The sequence below is a fragment of the Haemorhous mexicanus genome, chromosome 3 (assembly GCF_027477595.1).
Source record: "Haemorhous mexicanus isolate bHaeMex1 chromosome 3, bHaeMex1.pri, whole genome shotgun sequence".
NCBI classification, from domain to species: domain Eukaryota; kingdom Metazoa; phylum Chordata; class Aves; order Passeriformes; family Fringillidae; genus Haemorhous; species Haemorhous mexicanus.
Genome location: NC_082343.1, coordinates 5057347 through 5080050, shown reverse-complemented (window position 1 = coordinate 5080050; position 22704 = coordinate 5057347). Strand labels below are relative to the sequence as shown.

Below are 22704 nucleotides of genomic sequence, written 5' to 3'. Positions count from 1 at the left end.
CTGCCCCCGCCCCCGCCCCGCGGCCCCGGGTCCCCTCCCGCATCCTCCCGGCGGCTCCGCCCCGGCGGGGCCCGCCCGGCTGCGCGGGGGGGGCGGCAGCGGCTGGGACGTCCCGCGGGAGCCGGGGTAAAGAGGGTGAGTCTCCGGAAAAGAGGGAAACGGCAGCGGGATTTCACGGGAGGGGGGCTCGGGGTGGGAGCAGCGCCGCTGGGAATTGTCACTCCGGTGGGAATCATCATCCCGCTGGGATGTCACTCAGTTGGTGTCACAGTGCTGGTGGCACTGCGGAGGTCACAGCTCAAACCCTGTGTCCAGCTCTGGATCCAGCACGGAAAGAAGAGAGGTTGGACCGTGTCCAGAGATGGGAATGGAGCCGGGAAGGGGCTGGAGCACCAGGAGGGAGCTGGGAAAGGGGCTCAGCCTGGGGAAAAGGAGGCTCCAGGGGGAACCTTTTCCCCCTCGGCAATCCCTGACAGGAGGGTGGAGTCAGGTGGAATCGGGATCTGCTCCCAGGGAATAATGAACGGGATGAAGGGAAACGATTTAGGTTTGATTAGGGAACACTTCTTCAATAAAAAATTAACATATAATTATGTTTTTCCATCTGTAGTAATATATAATTTATATAGTTCTACTATTTGGAATTATTATTATCATTATTATCATTATTATGACCTTTCTCCCTATCTCCCCTATTCCCCACAGACACCTCCAAATGGAAATGCCATTCCATCAGTTTATCCTTGGAGGATCCCTCTGTGCTGCCAGAACAGAGCCAAGAGCAACCTAAAAATGCAACCTAAATATCCCAAGCTTCTCCACTCCACAAAAAGGGGATTTGAGGCTGTTTTGTCATGGAATTCCAACAGCCCCGGGCACTGCAATTGGCCTTTGGGATGAGCGGCAAATCCCAATTTCCTCGGATCATGGCAAGGAGGTTTCTTTATTAAATTTTAGTGAACTTTATTGAACTTTGTTTGTCCTTTCTTAAACCCTTGTTGTCCTCTCTCAACCCTGGATGCTTCCTGTAAAGCCCATGAGTCTGCGGGGAAAAGGGAAGTTGGAACTAATAGTAACAATAATAACAACAATAACATTAATAACAATAACAATAATAATAATAATTTTTAATAATTAACTCTTCTTTAATCCCATTGGACGTTTCAGATCTGCCACAAAAATTGAAAAGAACTGTCCATGGAATTTAATTCCAGCAGCAGGGATGAACCTCAAGAAGAAAGTGTCCATGGGGGAGATTGGAACAAAGATTTTATCCAAGCAGGATCATTCCCAGGAATCTCCTGGGAGCTGGATAACTCTGACCTTTACTGGCTTTAGGAACACCTGTTGTTCCCACAATTTTCACTTAACTATTTCCAATTCTTCTTCCACTTCTCCTTTTACTTCTGCTTCTGTTTTCTGGAGAAAACCACCAAGAGAAGGGGGAAAACATCCTGGCAAACTACAGGAAAGAAGGGAAACAGAACGTGGTGGAGATGAAAAAAACCCCAAAACAATAAATTTCTCCTCCTGCAGTTATTTTTTTTTTCAGTAACTGCAAACTGCAAATAAAAAATTCCTCGTCAAGGTTTTTTCCAGGAAAAAACAGAGCCTTCCCAAACAATGATCCCACTTTGCTGGCCTTGCCCGACTGACAACGTTTGTCCCTAAAAGATAATGGGGATGGGGTGGGAGGAATGGGATTAATCACGCTTTCATAATTCCCTTTTTTCCCACTGCTCTGCGGGCTGAGTCAGGGTGCCAGCACTGCCCTGCCTGCTGACAGGCTGCTTTTCCTCTTCCCCAATCCCATTAATCATGTTTTCCCTGCCTTTCCCTTTGGCTCTGAGTCATCCCGGCTGTCCCTGTCACTCTGCTCGGAGCGGGCACTTGGAATGCTTGTCCTGACCCCCGAATCCGGGAGTTTGTGTCAACGGGGGGGAATTTTTGGCTTCTTTGCAGGGTTTTGGGATGAGGTTGCTCTGTTGGAATGCTGGCAGTTGTCCATGAAGGAATGGAAAGCAATGGAATGTAAAATAATATGAAATATCATGGGATAATAGGATCTAAAAGGCGTCTATCCTACTATTTGATCCTGGAAAATCCCTCGCACAGAGAGGTGCTGAAATCAAAGGGATTGCTCATGGATTTGGGATCTTGGTCATGGGATTAGGGCCTTGGTCATGGGATTGGAAGCTTTGTTGTGGGACTGGGACCTTAGCCACGGAATTAGGACCATGGCCATGGGATTAGAACCTTGGCTGTGTGACTGGGACCTTGGCCATGGAATCAGGACCTTGGTTGTGGGATTGGGACCTTGGCCATGGACACAGCACCTTGGTTGTGGGATTGGGACCTTGGCCATGGACACAGCACCTTGGTTGTGGGATTGGGACCTTGGCCATGGACACAGCACCTTGGCTGTGGGATTGAGAACATGAGGAGGGGGAATGGGGCCTTGCTCACGGTTTTAGGAACTTGGTCATGGTCTTAGGACCTTGCCTGTGGGTTGAGGTCCTTCCTCGTGGGCTTTCCTTGTGATGTTAGGAACTTGGTCATGGGATTAGGATCTTGCTCATGGACTTGGGCCCTTCCTCCTGGGTTTAGGGCCTTGCTTGTGGATTTGGGACCCTGTTCATGGATTTAGGGTTTTCTTGTGGCTTTGGAACCTTTTTAAAGGGTTTAGGATCTTCCTCATGGATTTAGGACTTACCTTGTGGTATTGGGATCCAACACAGCTCATGCCTATGCTCCCACCCCATGGCCTCAGCAGGGATGAAGGGAATGGCCCCTGCCCAGGACCACAGATCCTGGGAAAGGCTGAGATAATGGAAAAAGCCCTAGGAAAGGATTTGGGATCACCACCCACCTGCCATGGGGAACACAAAGATTAGGAGCACCAGACCATGGATTTTTAGGAATATCTTTATTAAAACCCACTGCAAACACATTTTTGTTCATGTTTTCTTAGGATTTCATCCAGAGAGAGGTGTTGGGATAACTTTATCCTGTAAATCCAAGAGTTTGATTCTGGGAAAACAAAACACTCATCCACGACAAAAAATTCCAAGGAGCAGGATGAACATCCCATCTCCTGTGGAAGACAGGGCACCAAATTATCCTGCTCCAACTTGTGGGATTCATCAGTCCTTGGACAACTCCCTAAGGAGGCCACAGATCAAGATGTGGCATGAAAAATGAGAGACATGATGTTGGATCCAGGTGGAATTGCACCAGGAGGGAGGATGCTACAGCAGGAAATATTCCATTAGGGAGAATCCAATCTAAACCTTGGCACAAATTCCTGTCTTCTCCTAGATCCACTATCATTCCCCAATAAAATACACAGAGGTTGCAACAGAAATCAGGATTTTGAATTTTTGGGAATAAACAGAACACTTCAGGCTTTTCCCAGCTCTGATTCCACACTCACCCTTTATTTTCCTTTTTTACAGCCTTGTATCCCATTAAAAAAACCCCAAAGCTGTCACTTCCCACAGATCCCAATCCAGCATAATTAGATGGGATTTCCTTCATTGATCCAGCTATTTCCAATGCTCTGCTGGCTTGGGATTTGGGAATTTTCAGCAGGATTTCCAAGAATCCTACTCCTGCGTTCCCTCCATTTCTCCCAGCTCAGGCACCACACAGAAAACATTCCTATCAGCTCCATTTTCCTGTTTGCAGCTCACAATGGAGCCCCAAGACAAGAAAAAAAGCAGGAAAGGGTTTTCCTCAGCAGATGGAATGACAGGATGCAGCTCCCTGCCCACCACAAACTCCTTTGTGTTCCATTCCCATTCCTGCAGCAATTCAGCTCCAGGGACAAAATAACTCCAACAGAAACTTCAGGAAGCTGCTGGACCCTTCAAATCCGGTGGCTGATCTTTTCCAGCCCTTCACAGCCTGGCTAAACCATGGAGGAGGTGCTGCTGGATGTGCCCCTCAGGATTTGGGGCAGAATTCCCCCTGGACAGGCTGGAAGAGCCTCAAGGAATTTTGGGAAGTACCTGGAGAACAACTCGGCCTGGAGAGTTTTTTGGGAGTTACGAGTTTCACACAGAATAATCAGCAAATATTCCAGTTCTGGAGTGTTCCTTACACAGGGAAAGAGGGAAAACATGCTCAGCCTGGAGCCGGGAAGGATCCTTCCCAAAACAAATGATCCAACAGGAAAAGGCCAGCCTCTCATGTGGCTGATGGGAAGGAGAGCATTGTTTTCTCGGTTTAGAAGTGGATTTAGGCGGGATACTCAGGAAATGAGGAGGCGGTTATTCCAAACACGGCTTTTCCTACCTTTATGCCATTCCTTGGCTCTGTGATGAGCGGTTTTCCCAGGTTTCAGGTGACAGATTTTTAATAAAACCCCCAAAGTAACCCTTAAACCCCACCCTGGTTGCGCCTGCAGGGGCCTGTTCCAGCTCTGCTGAGGCACATCCCGATTTCGAACCCTTTTCCCTCCCAATTTCAAACCATTTCCCAGGAGAATGAGGCAAATCCAGAGGGAGAAGTGCACAAGTGGCTGCAGGAGAATTCCAAGTGAGGAGTTTCCCTTTAGGAACACAATCCAATCATTCCGAACTTGCCTTTTGGAGCAGAGCTGAGGAGACAAATTCCACCCCATTCCCTCTCCCCTCTCGTTAACCCTTGGAGCAGCAGGACTGCAAATCCCACTGGAACAGCCCGAGGAGCTCACTTTGGGCACAAAGCATTCCCTCCCACCCTTTTATTGGAATTTTCAACCCTCTCCTACCTGCGCTCCCCGCGGCTCTCGGGCTGCTCGGGCACCCAGCAATAATTATCGGCCGCGTTTTTGGCCGGAGGCTTCTCCCTCCTGGCCGCCCTTTTCCTGCAAGCCACGAGCGCCAGGGCGAAGGCCAGCAGGAGCAGGATGGCCACCAGGCTGCCCACGATGTAATAGAGCAGCAGCCGCGGGCCGTCGGCGCTGTGCTCGTCCGAGCCGGCCCCTAATCCCGCGGTGGGCATTCCGGGAGTACGCGGGATGCTCGTGGTCCATGGGATGCGCGTGGTGCGGGGGATGCCGGAGCTCTGTGGGATGAGGGTGGAGCTCTGTGGGGTGCTGCCGGAGCTCTGAGGGGTGCTGCCGGAGCTCTGTGGGGTGCTGCTGGAGCTCTGAGGGGTGCTGCCGGAGCTCTGTGGGATGCTGTTTGGGATCGCCTCTCCGGGACTGCAGCCGTGGCCATCTTCGTCCCGGAGGGAGCCAGGCGGGCACAGGCACTCGTAGCCGCCAGGGAAGTTGCGGCAGGTGCCGGGACACGGATCCCGCAGGCACTCATCCACATCCAGGCAGGACTCTCCTCCCGGCTGCCGCTGGAAGCCGGGCCGGCAGGCGCAGTGGAAGGAGCCGGGAAGGTTAATGCAGAGCTGCGGGCACGCGTGGGGCTGGGCACACTCATCCACGTCGTGGCAGTCGTGGCCAGCGGGCCCCGCGGGGCTGTAGCCGGGCCTGCAGAGGCACTGGAAGCCGCCAGGAATGTTGTGGCACTGGTGCTGGCACGGCCCCGACTCGCACTCATCCACATCCGAGCACCCGCGGCCGTCGGCTGCCAGGGCGTAGCCGGGCTCGCAGCCGCACTCGAAGCCGCCGGGCAGCGGCCGGCAGGATCCCTGGCAGGGATTGGGATGGCAGGAACCCTCGGGAAGGCAGGAGGCCATGTCGGCGGCCAGCTCGTAGCCGGGGTGGCAGGCGCAGCGCGGGGGCTCGCCGGGCTCGTCCAGGCAGAGCTGCTGGCAGCCCCCGTTGTGGTGGCCGCAGTCGACCGGGCACAGGGGACCCGGCGGGTGCCAGGCGAAGCCACCCCCGGCCAGCGGCCCCTTGCAGACGGCGAAGGCCACGGCCCGGCCGCTGTCGCACTCCACCTGGGCCAGCGTCCCGAAGGGAGCGGTGGCCAGGCGGGCGCTGCGCACCCCGAACGGGGTGGTGTAGGTGACCGTGCCGCGGCCGGCCAGCGGCAGGAGCCCGCACATTCCCTGGAAGCTGAACTTGCAGAGGAAAGCCGGGAGCGTGCTCCGGCAGGCTCGGTCCTCCCAGCCGCCGGGGCCGTGCGGGCCGGGTGGCCGCAGGGCGACACAGCGAGCGCTCACGCAGGTGATGGCTGGCTCGGATGCCCACTCCGAGAAGTTGCCCGGCTCCCCTCCGGCCACCCAGGAGAAGCCTCGCAGCGGCTCCTGCGGCCGCACGCAGTGACCCCTGGGCAGGGTAAGCCCGAGCCAGGCCGGGCCGGCCCAGCCGGCGCTGGCCAGCAGCTCCCGCAGCCGCTCGGCCTCGGCGGCGCTGCCCGCCGGCGCCAGGTTGCCTCCGTCTCCCGAGCAGCGCCACTGGGCGGTTTTCCAGCTGCTCTCATCCCGGTGCAGGGTGTAGCAGGCGCTGCCGGCGCACAGCACCTCCGCGTCCTCCCCTCCGCAGCGCCAGGCCAGCAGCAGCAGCAGGAGCGGCCGGAGCGTGGCCATCCCGCCGGACAAGTGGACAAATGACCAGCGCAGTCACCGCCGGCGGTCACATCCCCCTGTCCCGCCGAGCTCTCCCGAAACACATCCTGTGCTCCTGGCTTTCCTATTTATCACCGGAGGCCGCGGCTTCCTGTAGCGTGCGCCTCGTTGTGCTTCCCGGCTTCCCTTCGTGAGAAACACGTTCGCTCTCCTGTGAAAATTCAACAAGTTTAATAAAGGACAAGAGGAGACAAAGAAAAGCAAAGATTACGGCCGGGTGCATCTTGGCACTCAGCCAAGAGCACCCCCTCACCTTCGGGGATACCCCTTAAATACCTTTCCCATTACCTCGGTCTTTTGCGTCTTCATAGACCCTGATGCATATCCATAAAGCAGTTTGCACATCCCGGGAACTGTTTTACACGGCCCCTCCTCGGGCCCGCCTTGCCAGAGCACGCGTGTCCCTTGGGAGTGGTTTGGGTTCCTCTTTATCTCTCCCACTGTGGGCCTCGGTCCGCACTTCCATCAGATGGCAGGTGCTGATAGCTGGCATATCAGCACAGGGTCCTCATGGCACGTTGGCTGGATGTTATCCCGACCAAACAGACAGTTCACTCACAGCCACCATCTCTGAGATGTTGTTAATGGCAGAAATAAAAGCAAAGTTATTTCAACATTATACGTGCAGCATTCATCCTGATATTTGGGAAAAGCCATCAGTACAATATGTATTATTGTATTATTTATAGCACCTTTCCCGCCGGCTCCTCGCTCCCATCCCAAAGTTTTGGGTAAAACACACTGCGTTCCTGCTTTTATGCTTTTATTTTTGTGGTGTTCCTGCTTTTTGGTGTTTTTTTCCCCCCCTCCAAGAATTTGATTTATTCCCTCCGCCAGCAGCTGAGTTTTCCAAGCCCTAATAGGGGCCGAGATTTTTCAGACACGTGTTGCTAAAAGGAGAAGGAAAACATCCCGGCCAAAAAGCCGTGGGATCTGCGGATAGCAGCCTCTAAAAAAGAGGGAATATTTGACGCAGCCTCTCCCGCGCATGCTCAAAGATTCCAGCACATTTTCCCCTTTCTTTAAATAGATGGAAGAGCCCTGAAATAGGAGCTGGGTCGTGGGAAGGTCCTGGGAATACCGGGATGGAGCCAAGCTTGGCCAGGCTCCGGTGCCATCCCCAGCAGCACGGTCCTGGCATCCCATGGATGAGGATTCCTCACAGAATTCGAGATTTGGGCTGGAAAAGCTCATCCATGAGCAGGGCAGGGACAATTCCATTGGAATGGGCTGTTCCAGACTTTGATGCTGGGATGCTCCCAGTTGCCTCCCTGCATTCCCAGGATTTCTCCTGAAGCATCACTCTGGCAGCAGCAGATTCAGGATTTAACCCTGGGAGTCTGGGGAGTCTTTTCCTGCTTGGCACAGCCATGGATGCACTGCCCATTCCAGGATTTCTCGGGTTAGGTGGGTTTGGAATTCCTGAGGGAATGGCTGTGATCCAACAGAGAAATTAAAACCAGGAATCTGCTCCTTCACTTCCCTCCTAAATAAAAAAGCTGCCAAAAATCCTAATAAAAACTGTGGCTTATTCCCAGACCTGCTCATGCACAGCATTCCTGGGAAAGCCCTGACTGCTGGGATATCTTCTGGAATCTCCCATCTGAGTGAAGGTTCAGGGAGTCACAGCCAACGCTCCCAAGTCAGAGTATTGAGGAGGAAAAACAACTTCCCAAAAAAAGCGGGAGGGAGAAACCCCACCTGGATGCCATTTCTGATTGGATTTATCCAGAATTCCAGGAATGGGAGGAATTTTTTTGGACTTGGAATAAGAGAGCTCAGCACAAAAGCAGTTTCCTGCTGCCAGCCCAGGACACGGCTCCACTGTTGGAAAAACACGGATCATGGTTTGTCCATCCAGCTGATCCCACAATTTTCCAACCAACAACTTCTTCCCACAACCCAACCTGGCTTTTTTTATCCAACCAAATTTTCCTGGACAAAATCTGGGATTTTTTAACTAAAGCTCCTCTGGATATTCCCAAACTGGGGAAAATCCCAAAATATTTAAATATAATTTTAAAAATTAAAAGTCGTTCCAGGATAATCAAGGAGTTGATGGGAATGTTCTTTCTTAGGATCCTTCTTTCCAAGAGTGTCATGGATAGGAAAGCTCCCTCCCATCACTTCTAGGAAGATTTCCATATTCCAAGCTTATGAGGGAATATTTTGGGGAATTTTTGGTGCTTCTTTGATTTTTATTGAATATTCCACACTCCTTAAATTTTCTTGGATGTTCCCACTGAAAATCCAAGTCCTGGCTCCAAACTTTAAAAGGATTTTCTCTCCCAACCCCCTCTGGCTGAACACATCCATAGGAATCCAATCCCAAAGATCTCCTGGAGAGCAGAATTCCCACCAAAAGGGAATATCCAGTACGACTAATTAAAACCGATTAAAAAACCAGGAATTGCTGAAAATGAAGGAATTGGTTTAAAAGTGTCTCTCGGAGGTTAAAGAAGGAAAAGGGCGTGGAATGTGTGACGTCAGCGGCGGCAAATCCCAGGACTGGGATGAGGGACAATGGAGCCGGTGGGGGGGGGGGGGGGGGGACACCTGCGGTGAGGGGCGGGGGTGGGGGGGGAAAGAATTGGAGGAACTCGGCTCCCTCTGGAGACATCACAAGGACACAGAGCCGGGGTTGGGAAGCTCTGGGAAGGCTCTTGGAACGGGGGGAGCTCCTGTTACACGAAATTTTGGGAATTTGGGCAATGTAGAGGAGCAGGAATTAGAAGGGGTTTAATGGGGACAGAATTCCAAGCGCCAGGAAAAGGAATTGCTTTGTTTGGGTTCTCACGTCCCTTCTCCTGTGCTCCGGGGAAGTCCCACCTGGAATTCTGCATCCAGGTCTGGCTCCCAGCACAGGAAGGACGTGGAGCTGTTGGAGCACATCCAGAGGAGGCACCGGGATAATCAGAGGGATGGAGCAGCTCTGCCAGGAGGAAAAACTGTGAGAATTGGAATTGCTCAGCCTGGCAAAGAAAAGCTTCAGGATAACCCAGCTGTGGCATCCCAGGAGCTGAAGGAGTCGAGGAGGAAAACAGGGAGAGATTATTCCCAAGGGATAGAGTGACTGGAGAAGGGGAATGGCTTCCCACTGCCAGGGAGCAGCAGGCTTAGATGGAATATTGGGAATAAATCCTTCCCTGGGAAGGTGGGGAGGCCCTGGCACAGATTCCCAGAGAGGCTGTGGCTGCTCCATCCCTGGAAGTGTCCAAGGCCAGCTTGGAGCACCCTGGGATAGTGGGAGGTGTCCCTGCCCATGGAATGAGATGAGGAACTAAGATCCCTTCCAACGGAAACCATTCCATGATTTTTTTCATGGGGAGGCGGAATGCCCACCTAGATGGAAATGAAGAAAGGAAGGAGCAGTTCCCCTCCCAAATATCCTTCCAGGCATCTCCCTCCTTTTCATGGAAGCAGGGAATTTGTTCCTTGGAGTCCAGATTCCATGCTGGCCTTTTTGATTCTTCCCTCCCTTTATCCTGTCCACATTTTTCCAATTTTGGAGCAACTTCCAGGCTAAAGCCAGAGGAGGAGGGATGTTCAAAACAACCTGGAGCAAATCCAGGAATTGTGTATCTCTCAGATAAAATCCAAGACAAAATTCCAGGAGCTCTGTGGGGTCTCTGCCAGCTGGGAGGGAGCTGCTCCAGGTGTTTCGAGCAGCTCCGAGGACCTTACTGGATGCCAAGTCAGGACACGATCCCTGAGTTTTGTGCCATTTTTCCAGCCCACCCTGTGCTTAAAACCAAGAATTCCATTTCCATTTCCATTTGGAAGCGGTCGCTGCAATTCCAGGGAGGAGAAATCCCACTGGCCCCCATCAGATCCATGCTTTGAAATTTCTTTGGGATAGAAGTGGGGCACTCTTCCCAAACTCTTTCCTCCTGGAAGTGGAAGGAGTGGAGCACAGCTGAAATATTAAGCTGGATAGCAGTTGGAAAAGTGGGAATCATGCCTCTAGAAGCCTTCTATCCAAGAAGGAAAAGTTCCTCAGATCCCAGTGGGAGCAGGACAATCACCCTGGAGAAAATCCTCACTCCAAGGGATGTTTTCCCTCTTCCTTTGTTATCTGAAGGATTTTTTTATTATTCTTGAACTTTTCATGTGTTTGGAGCCCTGGAATTGCTGACTGGACTGTCCTGGGTGGTCCAGGCTGGGAATGTGGGGTGGGAACAACCTCTCCTCCAGATGGAGCCAGTTTAGGAAAAAACAGGAATTCAATCAGTGGCTTCCATGGGGATGGATCCCTCCTCCCACCAGGATATTCTCCAAGGAATATTTCTGGGGGAGCTCTGGAATAGCAGGGGGAAGATGAAGGGGAGGACGGAGATTAAATCCCAACCCAAATTCCCTGCTTTCATTCCAGCAGGAGATTTGGGGATATTAATGTTGGAATGCCACCAGGACACCTGGAGAGCACACACACAAATAAACTCTGGGATTTCTCCAAACAATCCAACCCATCCGGAGGGGCTGCACTGGGGTTTGGAGCTCAGACCAGCCAGAGTGGGGGAAATGCTGCAGCTCTGCAAAATTCCCTCTTATTCCCAAATTTCCTGGTCATCCAGAATGAGCCATCAGGGAATTTGGCAGCTCCTGCTGTTCCTGAGGGAATTACAACTCCCCTCCCTAAAAAGGGAATGCCTAAGGAAAGGAAAATAGGGAAAATTTCTCCCCCAAGATACAAAGAAAGTGGAGAATTCACTAAGGATGGGGAATTCCTGTGTGGTTTTTACTGGGATTTGTGTGTCTGTTCCTTGTGGGAAGCTGAAGGCAAGAGGGAACCTCTTTAGGGTATTTGGGAGGTTTCTTTGGGCATAAATTGGGATTTTCTGCTGGGCATTCCCACTTTTAGCTCATCCTGTTTGGTGGCAGGATCGGTTTTCCAAGTGGAATAATTCAGGAGTAAATAAAAATTTTAAAATTTAAAAAATTAAAGTTAAAACTAAAACTAAAACTAAAAATAGAATAAGCATAAAAATAATAAGGAGTGTATCCATAGGCAGACGCTCCCTGAATAAACACGGAATTACCATGGGAAGGAACCATTCCAGGGGATCCACGAGGAGTTGATTCCTTCTTTTTCCCCCTCTGTCTCACACTTTTTTCCTCATTGATAACAGTTTTACCCCTCCCACAAGAGCCCTGGGGAACAGGATTCCCAATTTCCACCTAAAGTCAGGATCAGGGGATCCAAGGTGATCCCTGTATTGCCATGTGGTGCCAGAGGGAGAATTCCAAAGGAAGCCGTTTAAGACCCAGCCTCATGTTCCCAGAAATGGGGGCAGGAAGGTCTGGAAAAGGCACTGGGATCCGGGGTGAAGGATGTGGGTAATCCCATTTTTCTTTGGGATGTTTAGGACATTCCACGCATCGATCAAGGAAGGTGTATCCATAGATCCTTTTTTTCCTGGAGCAGAGGCAGGGAAGCGCTGGTCTCTTATTAAATATTGATTTCCCCCCTTTGGAGGCTGTTTGCTCATCCCACAGAATTCCCTGCCTGTTTTCCCTCCATCCCCCCCGCTGGAATTCCCACATTTGTGGCACAATCCAGGCTTCCAGTCTTTCCCAAATTCCCGCAAGCAGCGAAAAACAAGGATGGGGTTAAAGTGGGGTCTGGGCTGGCTCCGGTTTCTCCAGCTCCACCTTGCGCTGAGCCAATCGGGATTTGCTGCCATTCCCAAATGTCATTCCCGGCCGGAGGGGCTGGGAGGGCCGGGAATGACTCAGCCCTGGCACAATCCCAGAGTTTCCAACACCCCCAGCTGGATTGTTCCCTGTTTTCCCATTTTCCTCACGCTTTTTTAACACTGTCCCAGCCCAGCTGCGCTGAATCGCTTTTCCCGCTGATGTGCCAAATCCTGGGAAGGAGGTGGCTCTGGAATGCGAAGGGAAAGGCAGGGTTGGAAACACACCCGAGCCTCGGGAAGTGCCGGGTGTTGGCCGGGCAGGGCGGCAACAACTGGAAGGAAAAGCAGGGTGGGATTCTCCAAAGGGATGAGCGGCTCCTCCAGACCCTGCCCAGCTTTCCCGGGATCGTGGCAGGGGCGTGGGACGGGCTCGGAGAGGGGGATAAAAGGGAAGACATCCCCAAAAAACCCGGGATGTGGCTTCACAAAGGGGGAAATCCAGCCTGCAGTGGAAGCAGGATAATCAATTCCTTGTTTTCCAAAGGGGTTGGAATGAGATGGGCTTTAAGACATTCCCAACCCAGTCCAGCCTGGGATTATTGTTGTCCTGATCTTGGTCTTTCCAGAATCTTCTCTCCACACAGATGATCCTGTTTGGAGTGTGGGATCCCTTTGCTGGATCATGTCACAGAACAAATTCCATTTAAAAAAAAGGAAATTTTAAATATTGGCATCCTCTGGGCAATCCAGAGCCCCCCATGTCAGGATGTGGCCATTCCCCATCCAAGGAAAGATCCCAAAATTCAGAAGGGAGAGGAGCTGAAAGTTCAAATATTCCTTAAAAAAAAAAAAAAAAAAAAAAAAAAAAAAATTGGCAGGAAAATGGCTCAAAGCACATGAAAACATCGAGGTCATTCCTGGCGGGAGCTGATCCCAGCAAAGGCCAGATTGATCCCACCAGAGCAGTATCACCATTCCTGCTTCCCACACTGGGCTCTTTTCCAGGTTTTTCCTTCTATCCTACAAATCTTCCTCCTTGGAGAGGAGGAGGAAGAGAGAGAGACTCTGGCAGGGCCTTGGATTGGCCCCAGGGATTGGGGTAGCACTCATGATTCCAGGGATAGGAGGGGAATCCTGAGGGGAAAATCATCTGTTTTCCTTTCTGCTGATGGAGTTTGTGGCTGGGAGGTGAGAAAAATGGGACATTCCCACTGGAATTTTATTGTTGGGTTGAAAGATTATCCCAGCTCGCTTTGTTTTCCCATTGGATGCTGACTCTGGGTAGCTTTTCTAACCAGGAATAGAGTGGGATTCTCAGTTCCATATTTCCCCCCCTTTTTCCCATTCCTTTGCAAACTCAGAAGGAATTTCTGGGATTCCATTACTTTTGGGATGCGCTTCCACAGGGAATGAGATGCTTTGGACTGGGAGCAGTTCCACAGGCAGGGAGTGGGATTTGCTCATGTATCCATCTTTTTTCAAGCAGCTGCTCCAGGTTTTTCCAGGGAGCTTGAGATGTGTGGGGAGTCAGCTGGGAAGTGCTCCTGAAAGTTTATTCCCATCAAATCCAGCTGAACCCAGGATCACCAGGGAATTACCCCTAGGGAACATTATTCCACAGAAACCTCATCCCACATTCAAGTATAAACACAAAGCCAAGGGGAGCCAAAGTGGGAGCCCATTCCCACTTTTTGATGGGTTTGTTTTCCAAGGCCCAAAGTTCAGCTGGAAGTCCCACTTACAGTAGGAAAAACTGGGCCAGGCTTCATTCCCGACATCCTGGATCCAGGAAAGCTCTGTTTCCACCCTGAAATTTGCATCCCAAGTTCAGCATGTGCATTGGAATAAGCATTCCCCTGTTTTTAGCTCCCATCCCATGGGAGTCAGGCCTTGGATGCTGCTGTTTTCCCACTTGGGGTATGGGATGATGCAGATCCCAGTGCTAGGAATTCCTGGGCATTCCCTGCCCTGCAGAGCCAGGTCCAGCTCTGATCCACTTCCTAAATCTCTAAAATTCCCAGGATCCTTCTTTTCCATCTCCCTGTGCCTTCAGTTTAACTGGATTTAAGTGGGAATAAAATTCTTGTTCCCACCTGGGCCAAAAGAAGGAAATATTCCCCTGGAATTGCTGATACTTTGGGTTTTGCCTTGAAGATCCCACCCAAGTTTCCAACCCCTATGGATGTGGAAAAATCCTTGGAAAACTGCCCCATCCCTGCCCTCGGAGCCCCAAGGCAACTAAAGCTAAAAAATGCCATTGGCACATTCCAAAGTTGGAATTTTGGAGGAAAAACTGGCATGGGACTCATGTGGCTCCTGGGACAGCTATCCCAGGCTGGCTCCTTCCCTTCCAGATCCTTGGGAGAATCCAGGAACAAGGAATTTGAATGGTTTTAACCCAAATCCTACAAGGTTCTTCCCTAAATCCTGAGCTGGGATCCCTGTTCCATATCCAAGGCTGAGCCTTGGAGCTCACTGGGATGTGTGAGCCTGGAATTCCCATGGGAGAATCCCTGTGGCAGGATCAGAAGTATCCCATCTCCTCCTGGGAGCTGCTGGAATGATAGAGTTCCTAAAGAATTCCCATTTCACCCTCTTCAACTGCAGGCAGGTTTGACCTCGGTTCCCACAGTTTGTGTGGAACAGATGGATTGAAAATCCATGGCAAACAGGAGGGAAGAAAAGCCCTCTGCTGTTCCCAGCTATTGGTGCACCAATTCCATGGTTTGGATTGGGAAAAACACCAAAATTCCTTTCTTTCACGGAAAAGATTCCCAGTCCTGAGCAACACCTGCTTGGATTTCCAGAGAAATTCCAAGCTGCTTTTCCTTTTCTGTGTTGCTCCAAATTTTATTCCCTTTGGTTTTGTCCAGTTTAACTCTTTTCGCTCTTCCCCCTCCTATTTATCCAAGGAAATGGGGCTGCTTGGGAATTCAATGGGAGGAAGGCAGGAGCTGCTGGCTCCACATCCGGGAGCTGCCGGGGGGATCTGGAGGTACTTCCCTACTTTTTAATGGGATTGAGGAATAATCTCCTATCAACCTCACTGGAAAACTGATGGAAAAACAAGATCCCAAAAGCCTGGGCAAAAGATCCCTGGAGCCAGGGCAAACCAGCTGTCAGAGAACTGGGAAGTCTGGGAAAGTGGGAAAACAAAACAAGCTCTACAATTCCTGGGAAAAGTCAAGCAAGGTTTTAATTCCTTGCTTGGACTCTGGGAAGAAGCAAATCCTGCCCTTTTTGCAGCATCACCAGGATCTCAGGTTTTCCTGGAATGGGATGGCCTTTGCCCTGTGATGGTGATTTATGTGGGAATCAATCCCTGCTCCTGACCCTGGAGTCGCTGAGCTGGGAGTGAGCTGGGAAGTTGGGAAATCGCTGGGATTAAATCCCAAATGTGTTCCCAATCCCTCTGGTGTTGGGTCAGGGCTCAGCAGCCCAGGGAAACGTCCCCAGATCTTTTCAGAATCTCAGAATCCCAGAATCCCAAATGGGATTCTGGCCAGAGGTCACCACCTCTGGGGCAGGACCTGCAGCTCCCTTTGGATTCACTCCATTATAACAGAGGCTGGATTAACAGAATTTAGGGATCAAATCCCTGCCTTAAACCAGGTTCTAAACCCCATCCCAATGTTTTCTTGGAGCTTCTTTGGGAATCCAGGGCGTCCCTCCATGGCCAAGGAAAGAGCTCCCAGCCCACGGTGGAGCAGGACACGGATCCTGGCGGGATTTGTCCGGAAAACTCAGCGCTCCCAGTACAATGCCCGATTTCCTGCTGGGAGGGTCCCAGCAAGGCAGGAAAACATCAGCACTTTTCCAGAGGCTCCGAGCTCTGCCTCCCTGCTCCCAGCTGCCTTCAGAGCAGGGAGGATCAATCCTACGATTTTTGCTGGAATTGCACTGCTGTCAATCTTCACCTTGGATCCAGCCCATGGATGCGCCAGAGCTTCTCATAACCTTGGGGATGAGAGCTCCGTAAATAAAACTTGGGATTGTTAGGAATGTGGGCAATAAAGATAAGGGCTGGGAAGGCTGGGCAGAGTTTTCTGGCTGGGGAACGTGTCCCAAGGCTGCTCCCTTCTCTCCTTATCGCAGCTCCACAGGAGGTGGGTGCTACTGCCAAGGGATGGGCCGGAGCTGGGACTGCCCCAGCTGGAATTTCCCTGCCTCAGCAAGGGAAAAAAAGGGAATATGAAGTGAAAATACCCTGGGCTGCTAAGCAGGGAATCACAGCCAGAGGAAATTCTTCCCTTGATTCCACACCCAGCTCCAAGGTGGTTTTTTTTCACCCTGAAAACAGGGAAGAAAATGCTTCATTAGAAGTTAAAAGGAATTTTCCCTCTTTCCCAGAATTATTTATTGGTGTTTCCACAGGATCTTCCTCCATGCCATGGCTGTGGGCACACAATGCTGGATTTGCCTATGGAACGGGAATGGATGGAGCAAAGGGTATTCTGGGGCTTTGGTGCAGCACTGGGAAAATGGAAACAGCCACAAAAAACATGGATTGGGATCCATTCTCCAGCTCCTGAGATGGGATTTCACTGGTTAATTACAGCCACATTCCCATGCTGGAAAGGAATTAGGGATCATGAGCCAGGTGCTCCCTGCCCTGATGTAATTCCAAGGGTTTTACCTTTCCCGGGAGCCAGCCCAGCTTGCCGGGTTATCTGTGGCTGCTTCCGGACCTCCCCATGGAATTTGGTGAAGGCCAGCGTGGAAATGGGAAGAGCCCTGCGGATAAGCATCTGGATCCTGCCATTGTTATCCTGAAAGGAGCGGCGGGAGAAAGGTGGGGAGGAACAACCAGGGATGCTCCGAGCGGGGCTGATGTTTCCAAAGGGATACAATCCTTGGATTCTTGTCCCTCCCGGCCACCTGCAGGCCAGCTCCCAGCTGGAGGCAACTTTTCACTGACCTCACTGGGTAAACATTCCCTCCTCCCTGGTTTTGCAGGGAATGAGACACTGGATGCACAAGATTGAAGGAAAAATACATGGCAAAAAAAACCAGGAGCCTATTCCTAAAGGCTGAGCCCATTCCCAAATCCTCCTGGGATTTTCTGAGGAGGGATTTCTATCCAACTGAAATCCAAGTTGGATACCTTCAGCTCCACGAGGTCTTTTTCCCAAGGAATGTGCTGTGCCAAGGCCAAATTTTCCATTAATTCATCCTGCTGGAGCCAATCCATTTCCCAGTTTAACACCCCAGGTTTGGTGTGGTTTTTCCAAAATTCCCTGGAAAAGCCTTATCAGGCAGCTATTGGGATACCCCAACAGGGCAGCCAGAGCTGGATAGAGCCAATATTATCCCTGGGGAAGTGAGAAGCATGAACTGGAAGTGGGGCAACTTGGAAAATAATGGGAATGTCATTCTCATCCTGCAAAGAAACAGAGGGAAAAGAGATGGGATGGATTTGATCCCAGATAAATGGGATTGGTTGGTTTATTGCCAGCATTGCCACAGCATCCATGGCTCCTCTTCCCACTGTGTTACCCTGGATATGAGAATTCCCAGCAGCTAACCAGGATTGCTCCCTTTGAACCATGCCTCGGCAGGATTGGCACCAGGCACCATCTCCAGGATTTTTAATAGGAAAAATGGAAAAGTGGCATCCACTGGCTCAGGCAATGATTTTAGGAATGTGCAGTGCTGGCACCGCCTTTCCTCTGAGCTTTTCCCTGCCTGATTTCCCAATCTTTATTTCCAAATCTGTAGCATTCCACCCTGATCTCCTATGGAATTCAGGCTACAAATTTCCCTGTCGGTTCTGGCTCTGAGTGGGAATGCTGATGTTGAAACACTCCCACCTGGATTTCAAAAGCCATTCCCTAAAGGTGGCGAATCCACCCTATCCCTGGGTGATCCATCCAGGATCAAACAGCCATGGCTCCAGGGATGAGGAGTGAGTGGCTTCTTTTGGTGGGATCCATTGCCGTCCCCTGGAATTGCTCTCCAGGTATTCCAGCTGTTTCCTGGGAATAGCAGCTACTTGTTCTTCCCAGTTCTGTGGGATTTTAGGGATTGTACTTCCCGCTTCATTTCCTCCTCCTCTGGAGGTCTTGGTGACAAACTGGGGAGCCCAAACTCCCCATGGGAACAGCATGGAATGTACCCGGAGCAGCTGGAAAAATCCCAAGTTGTGGTCCCAGCTCTGTTGCCATGGTAAGGAGCTCTTGGATTCCATGAGCACAGTGGGGTGGGGTCATTCCCAGTTCTCCTGCTTGCTCCAGCTGGGATCCCAGCAAGAACAGGACTCCTTACCACGAGCTCCACATCTTCATCCTGCTTTTCCAAAGGGAACTGTTCCAGCTTCTGCTGCTGGACACAGCAGGATCTGGCGGTCATCCCCTGTTTGGAATGCCCTGGGATGGCCGGAGCAGTTTCTTGGGAAAGGGGGATTAGAGGGAACAGCCTCTTTCCATCACAGCAAACTCTGGCTCCTGCCAGCATTTCACTGGGAACAGCTTGAAAGGATGGGAAAGGCCCCAGGGAACACGGATCCCCAGAAGAGATCTGCCTAATCCGTCACGGCACACGTGATCCTCCGTCATTCCCGCCTGGATGCGAATTTGGGATTACTCAGGGGTGAGGTGATGAATCCATGTGTGTCCCAGATGTGAACCCCTGGGATGGGATATGTGTCAGCACGAGAATTCCCAAGAACTGCTGTCCAGCTGGGATGAACTTTAGTTTTCCAAAGCCTGGATAAAGAGGGGTTATCCTGGGTCACATGGAGCTGCCAGGCTTGGAATGAGCAGCCCCTGTGGAAGGAGCAAGGTGTGGGGATCCTCTTGGAATTCTCTTCCCAGCAAAATAACCAAAGTGGCTTTTCCACCTTTATTTGGAATGTTGAGAAGAAGGGAGAGGTGCCAAGGCACCCTCCTGCGCTCCATTCTCTCCATGCCAGGGGTAGCTCCTGCACCTTGTCCTTGGAATTCTGGAATTCTGAGCTTCTACTTCCTTCCCATACACTCCCGTTTTCCAGAGGAACAAAGTTCCCATTTGATCCTTGCAGCTCAGCCCGCAGTGAACCTGTCCCAGCTCTGGGAAAAGGCAAGAAAGCTCGGATGTTGGCATTCCAGCTGGGAATTCTGGGCCTATAAATGGCTCCCTGCTCCTATCCCGGCTCCAGGTGCAGGTCCTGAATTCCCAACTTTTGCTCCAGAGAGGAAAGTGTTTGTGGAGTGACACGGATCCACTCCTGAACTCTTCCACAGCCTGTTCCCTTGGGAAGCTGGAAATGTGCATCCTCAGCGTCTCCTGGATGAGCATGGATCCTTGGAACCAGATCCATGGACCTAAAAATGACATTTAAGGAATTTGGGATCTTTTTTCCTTTCCTTTTGGCTTCCTTCCCTTGTCTCTCCCACATTTTTCCCTGACACGTTCAGGCTCCAACCTGTTTTCCTATTTTTATTTTTATTAAGGATGGGTTCCATGTCCTCACATGCCTGGGAGTAGGTAGGCAGTAAAAACACAGATCCATCATATTTTGGGATGTTCTTCCAGCTTCCAATGCAAGCCTGGGCTTGGCAACCCCCGCTGCAGCCATCCTGGTGCTCCCAGCATATTTTTGGGATAATCTGGAGCCAACTCTCCAGCTGCTGGAAAGCCTCCTGACTCCATGGATCCCTCTGAGCTATAAAAATGGATCCATAAAATCACTGTCCTTTGGAATGTTGGTGGGTACCCTGTATCTGACGTTGTGATTCCCACATGGAAAAATAAAGGAATTTTAGACAGAATTAGGTGCCACATTATGTCCAGCTCCCAGGTTTTTGTTTGTTATAATTCCCTATGGAATGTGTTTTCCCTGAGGAGAAGGTCCCAGAGGTTGGATCCATCCCTTTCAGTGGTGGAGTTTGCCTTGCCTGTGGGTATCCCAGAAAATTCCTCCACACTTGGAGCCTTCTCCGTGCTTGCAGCAACTTTTTCCTATCGCCCTGCAATCCCGGTTTATAAGGGATAATCAATCCAGATGGGAAAAATTGGAGCGGGACGTTCTGGGGTTTGGAAATCCAGCTCCATCCAAAGGGATACTTTTCCTTTATGCACCTTGGCATTCCTCCACCCCTGGAATTCCTGGCAATCATTAAATATCCTGGAGTAAAAGCAGATGCTTTAACAAAGAGTTCTTGGCCCGACCCAAAGTCATTCCCGCTGCTTTTCCAAAGGTTATCTGGCCATTCCCAACCCCACTGCTCCCTAGGAATATGAATTTTTTAGTCCCAGTTGGGAAAATATTCCTTTTAAAGATGAATGGTTGCTCTGGGAACACTTCTGGAGATGGATTTTTGTAGATTTGAAGGTGGGCATAGTTCCAAAAGACATTCCTGAAATTAATTGGGATAATTATTGTGATCATTGTTAGTGATAAGCACAAAGCTGGAAAATTAGCGGTGGGAAAACTCAGCAAATCCTTCTCCTCCTCCTCCAGAAATCCCTAATCCACACTTTTATCCCAAAGGCTGGCATGACCCTCACGGTCATTCAAGCCTCATTCTGCAGTTTGAGCTTAATGACCGTGCCGGGAGCCAATGGTGATGGATCAAAAGGGATTAATTGGGATTTTAATGGTCTTGGACACTTGGCTTGGGATGAGTTCCTGGAGTTCCATCGGCTTTGCGGGGATGGATCTTGGCACAGACCTTCTCCAAGCAGGAGAGCTGAAAGGAGAAAAGATGGAATAAGGTGAAGGCAGATGGGAGTTTCTTAATGGAATGGGGTGTTAGCATTGGGATTGCTCAGGGAAGTTTGGAGTTCCTATCCCTGGAGGAGTTCTGGAACAGGATAAAAGCAGATGGGAATTTCATGATGGAATGGGTTGTCAGGCTTTGGAATTGCCCAGGAAGGTTTGGAGGCTCACTCCTGGAAGTGTCCTTGAATTCCTAGAGATGGAGGAGATGGAATGGGATGTTAGCATTGGAATTGCCCAGGGGCATTTGGAATTCCCATCCGTAGAACAGTCCTGGATGGAATAAGAGATAAAGGTAGATGGGAATTTCTTCATGGAATGGGTTGTTAAGGATTGTAACAGCACCGAAACGTTTGGAATTCCCACCCCTGGAGGAGTCCAAGGAATACCTGGATGTGGCACTCCTGGGCATGGCGACAGGTTGGACTCGACGATCCCAGAGGTCTTTTCCAACCTCAGTAATTCCATGGGATTCTGTGGAACTAAAGGCAACCTCCTGAGCTGCAGCTGGGGCCAAGCTTCCCCAGCAAGGCCCAGGATGACTCATCCTGAAACTCCCCAAAATATTTTGCCAGGTGTTTGTTTCTCCAGGCAGCTGCTCCTTCCATGTTTAGTCATTCCTGTGCCAAGATTCCACACCCAAACTGGAACTAAAACAGGGCATTTTCTCATCCCTGCAGGAGCACCTGGAGGCAGGAATGCTCTCCCTGAAAACACTCAGGCTCAGGACGCAGATATAAATTGAGATTCCCGCTTTTCCCCCAAATAATTTGGATTTGCAAACCACGGTGAGCGCTCAGCACTAAGGAAAAATAAACACTGAGGGAAAAATATTATTGCTGGGAAGCCAGATATTTACATTAAAAAAAAAAATTGGGATAATTCTGGTGGCCAAAAGTCAAGAGGCTTCTGTAGGAGGACATGGAGTTTGGGATCTTGCAAGGGAATGCTGCTTTCTGGGGAGCCATGGAAAAACACAGACAGCTGTTGGAAAAATACCACTTAATCTGATGTATTTAGGTTATTTTCCTTATCATTTTCCCTGGTGAACAGCTGGGATCAGCTGGAATTTGTCTGGAATCACCTCCATGAAATCAGCAGCTCTTTTAATCGGAGTCTCGAAACACCAGGAGCGTAAATCTGGCAGGAATTCCCTCTTTTCTTGCCATTAGGAATAACTTTGGGGGTTGTTTTCCTGGATTTCTTCTGGCTGGCAGCAAGGTGCTAATCTGAATTCACTCCCTGGGATCTTCTGCATTCCGTACAGCTTTATCGTGGAATATTGAGTTGGAAGGAACCCTGTGGAGAAGAGGGGGCAGAAAAAAGGGATTTTCCTCCCCACCTCCTTTTGCTAATGGAATATTTGTTTTATATTGAAGTGTAACTAAACAGGAGGCAGGTCCCTTCCAAGCGGGAAAAGCATTAACATCCTGTCCATTAGCTGGAGACTAAACATTATCCACCTGTTTTCCAGACCCCAGATGGAGAAATGGGATCTTTAGGATATTCCATAATCCCCAGACTCACCTATTTCAAAGTTTAACCAGAACTCAACTATTTAAAAACCAATTAAAACAATTTCAATTTGGGCTTGACTGGAGTGTTAAGGAGTTAAAAATATGTGGATCAGGCCTTCAATATCCATGGAATGTGATGGAAAAATCCTTTGCTTCCAGAGGCAGCTTCTGGGTTTGATGCCCACGGTTTAGCAGGGGTTAAAATATTTGGGAGAAGAAGGAAAAGCAGTTTGCAAAGTGCCAAGAGCTTAAAAATGTGTGATAAACAAGCAAATGAGCTGTGCTGAGGATTTATTTTGTGCCAGAAGGAAACATCCTAGATACACTCCCAGAATTTGGATTT

General features: G+C 50.4%; 1 protein-coding gene and 1 long non-coding RNA gene across 3 annotated transcripts; one reads left to right on the top strand and one right to left on the bottom strand.

Annotated features, from left to right (window-relative positions):
- Positions 1-15: 15 nt before the first annotated feature.
- On the top strand, positions 16-966 carry LOC132324479 (uncharacterized). Its single transcript, XR_009485636.1, has 2 exons — positions 16-135; positions 706-966. It is a non-coding gene; the product is annotated as an uncharacterized LOC132324479 (long non-coding RNA).
- A 1943-nt stretch (positions 967-2909) lies between these two features.
- Positions 2910-7320, bottom strand: CD93 (CD93 molecule). 2 transcript variants are annotated; one of them, XM_059840624.1, is made up of 3 exons: positions 7203-7320; positions 6787-7080; positions 2910-6661 (listed from the first exon to the last, which is right to left on the bottom strand). In XM_059840624.1, exon 3 carries the CDS (start codon positions 6469-6471, stop codon positions 4750-4752), a length of 1722 nt encoding a protein of 573 aa, XP_059696607.1. In that variant the 5' UTR covers positions 6472-6661; positions 6787-7080; positions 7203-7320; the 3' UTR covers positions 2910-4749. The 2 variants fall into 2 exon arrangements, with proteins under 2 accessions (XP_059696607.1, XP_059696606.1); XM_059840623.1 differs by having other exon boundaries at positions 6799-7080.
- Between the last annotated feature and the right edge of the window lie 15384 nt (positions 7321-22704).